This window comes from Branchiostoma belcheri, unplaced genomic scaffold, assembly GCF_001625305.1.
Source record: "Branchiostoma belcheri isolate BF01 breed outbred unplaced genomic scaffold, Haploidv18h27 scaffold48, whole genome shotgun sequence".
Taxonomy (NCBI): domain Eukaryota; kingdom Metazoa; phylum Chordata; class Leptocardii; order Amphioxiformes; family Branchiostomatidae; genus Branchiostoma; species Branchiostoma belcheri.
In genome coordinates this window covers 1,957,188-1,960,152 of record NW_017804109.1, presented here as the reverse complement: position 1 = coordinate 1,960,152, position 2,965 = coordinate 1,957,188, and the positions used below count along the sequence as shown (strand labels likewise).

General features: G+C 51.0%; 1 protein-coding gene across 1 annotated transcript in view; it reads left to right on the top strand.

Annotated features, from left to right (window-relative positions):
- Nucleotides 1-2,962, top strand: part of LOC109479341 (myeloperoxidase-like) — a gene marked incomplete at its 3' end in the record, with an annotated part of 32,367 nt that extends 29,405 nt beyond the window's left edge. Inside the window, exons 10-14 of the mRNA XM_019781291.1 lie at nucleotides 146-1,019; nucleotides 1,352-1,512; nucleotides 1,862-2,027; nucleotides 2,410-2,499; nucleotides 2,773-2,962. Of these exons, the coding sequence (XP_019636850.1) occupies nucleotides 146-1,019; nucleotides 1,352-1,512; nucleotides 1,862-2,027; nucleotides 2,410-2,499; nucleotides 2,773-2,962 (1,481 nt within the window). The remainder of the gene's footprint in view (nucleotides 1-145; nucleotides 1,020-1,351; nucleotides 1,513-1,861; nucleotides 2,028-2,409; nucleotides 2,500-2,772) is intronic.
- Nucleotides 2,963-2,965: the final 3 nt, after the last annotated feature.

The following is a 2,965-nucleotide window of genomic DNA, read 5'->3' as shown; positions in this document are numbered from 1 at the left end:
CTCGCGAGATCACGTTGTGAAGTGATTGGTCATTAATTATCCTGATGAAGGCGGCAGTGGTCGCTGAAAATTTGATCTCTGTAAACTGTGTGTTGGAATAAAGTTCAACCTTTTACTATAAATATTCCACTTCCTTTCCTCCTAGGAGCACTCGGCCTGCTGAAGTCCAGACCGAACCCTGAAGACGCCAACAAGAAAGAGCTCCTGCCCGCCGCCATTGCGGATTCCGAAGTCGGGTGTGCCGAATTTACCGGGAACGAGACGTGCTCGCAGGCTGGGGACGTCCGTGTGAACGAGCAGCCGGGACTGACCTCCATGCACACCGTCTTCCTGCGGGAACACAACAGGATCGCCAGGCAGCTCTCCGGACTCAACCCGCACTGGGACGACGATCGGGTGTTCTTCGAGACCAGGAAGATCGTCGGCGCGCTGATGCAGAAGATCACGTACGGGGAGGACCTTCCTCTCGTTCTCGGTCCGGCCGCTATGACCAAGTTTCACCTGACCCTCGGCAAATCTAACCTGAACCTCCGCCAGAGCGGGTTCTTCTCTGGGTACAACGCGAGGGTGAACCCCACCATCTTTAATGTCTTCGCCACGGCAGCCTACCGGTTCGGCCACAGTCTGGTTAACGAACGTCAGTTCCGCCTTACTCCGGACTTTGACCAGGGAAGCTTATGCCCGATTCAGCTGGCCTTTGCTTTCTTCAATCCATCCCACGTCCTCAACAACGACCAAGGCGGCCCGGACTCCATCCTACGGGGACTGACCGCCCAGCCCCATCAGGACTTCGACCGGTTCATGGTCTCGAGCCTGACGAAGCATCTGTTTGCGGATCCTCCCGGGTCTCTTGGCCTGGACCTGGCGGCGCTGAACATCCAGCGGGGCAGAGACCACGGGCTGCCCGGCTACAACGCCTGGAGGGTGATGTGTGGCCTGCCCAAAGCCAACAGCTTCGACGAACTGGTGTTTGAAATCCCAGACCGTTACATCCGATTGAGGCTGGAGGATGTTTACAGGTGCGACTTTTAACGCATGCTGATGTAAACGTGCACGTTACTCAGGTATGGAAGAGTGCCAGCGGATTCAAAAGTGTGTGCAGATCTGTACCGGTAACTTTGCATGTAAACTGTCTATAAGCATCCTGAAAGGACTGTTTTTTTAAATAATTTTTGCATAAAGATTTGAGGTAGTACTACTAATTCTGATGATGTATTTGCTCTTGTCACGCGTCAACCAACCGCGAATCAACGTTTCTCGAAGGGAAACACACTTTGAATCATGTTGATATATTGCCACGTTTCGTGGCTGTTACCCATTTCTAATGTTGCACGTTTTTCGTTTTGCACAGCCACGTGGACGACATCGACGTGTTCGTGGGCGGTCTTGCCGAGGAGTCCGTGCGGGACGGTATCGTCGGTCCAACCTTCGCCTGTCTGATCGGCCTGCAGTTCCAGGCCCTCCGCATGGGGGACCGCTTCTGGTTCGAGAACGAAGGACAGTTTACAGCAGGTCTGTGGACATGTTGTTACGAAGGACAGGATAGGATCAACAGAAGTATACCACTCTCTCTCTCTCTCTCTCTCTCTCTCTCTCTCTCATCTGTCCCTTAATCCAAACGTTTGTCCACTTGGCACCGCAGAAATCTGGCTACCAATTTTCTCCTCCCTTCTCCCTTCTACCAGTAATAAACTTGGTGTTCAATGTTTGTATGTAAGAGAGGAATTTACCACCATACTTTTCGCTCACTTTAAGTTACCGGAAGACCGGCCTGGCCTACTCCCTGGCCAGACAGAGGCCTTCTGTCCGTGGATGCATCTCAGAATGATGACATTAATTTTCTGTTTCCCTGTTTCCCCAGTCCAACTTGCGGAGATCAGGAAGACCAGTCTGGCCCGGATCCTGTGCGACAACACGGACGACACCACACACATGCAGCCGGACGTCTTCAGGCTGCCCACACAGCCTGGGAACGAGAGGGTGGCGTGCTCTTCTCTGCCCCAGATGGACCTGACCAAGTGGCAGGCGTAGGAAGTTTTCTTGTGTAGAATAGTCGGTTAAGTCCTTCCCAAAACCTTTATGCATTACACCAATTAACAACACCGTAAGATCTCTGATTAACCATGAATCCCAAATCCAGCTTTACTACATGTAAGTTGCCCTAAGGTTCCTATTTGGGCTGGTCAGGAACCAGCGAGGACCCTGCCACTAGTTTTCTATGTTCCGCACCGCTCTGTAAGAATCTTCTGAATTCAGTAGAAGTGATCCGATTTCTGATTTACTTACATGTCTCTCTATTGCATGGCAGTTGTGTTAGTAGAATGCATAGTTACAAAGTTTTAGCCGTAGTTCCAACATGAGAAGAAAGGCTTAAACTTTGTAACTATGTCTCTATATCATGTTCTGAAGGTTGCAGGCGAATTCTCGCGTGGAAGAAGAGACCGCCGTCAGGTCTGGCCGAGGACTTGAAGACCGCAACGCAAACGAAAAACTCGAGCGGTAAGCTAACATAAAAATAGTTCTTATGAAACTAACATCTTCACTACACCGAGATGCTAAGGAAAAAAAAACACAAGCAAGTGGCACAAAATAATCAGGTATTACCTAAAGCTTCAGAGGTCGACTCAACTTTGTAAACATTCAGGAAAGAACTATGGCATAAGCCATTTAAAACAGTAGACAGTTCATGGACAGTTCATTGTCCATGTTCATGACTTGTTCAGCAGGCGTACAAGGTATGAGATTGATCACGAGTCTTTTTTTGTTTACAAGGGTGGCTGAGGAAGCCCGCTCCATCCTTGAGCTGCTGGGCGGTGGGCAAAAGAACATCTTCCGGGAGGAGAACGCCAAGGCAATCCGCGAGAACCTAACCCCGCCGGAGGAGGACCAACCCCCGCTGGAGGAGAACCAACCCCCGCCGGACAACCTTCCCCCGCCGGAGGACAACCTCCCCCTCCCGGAGGAC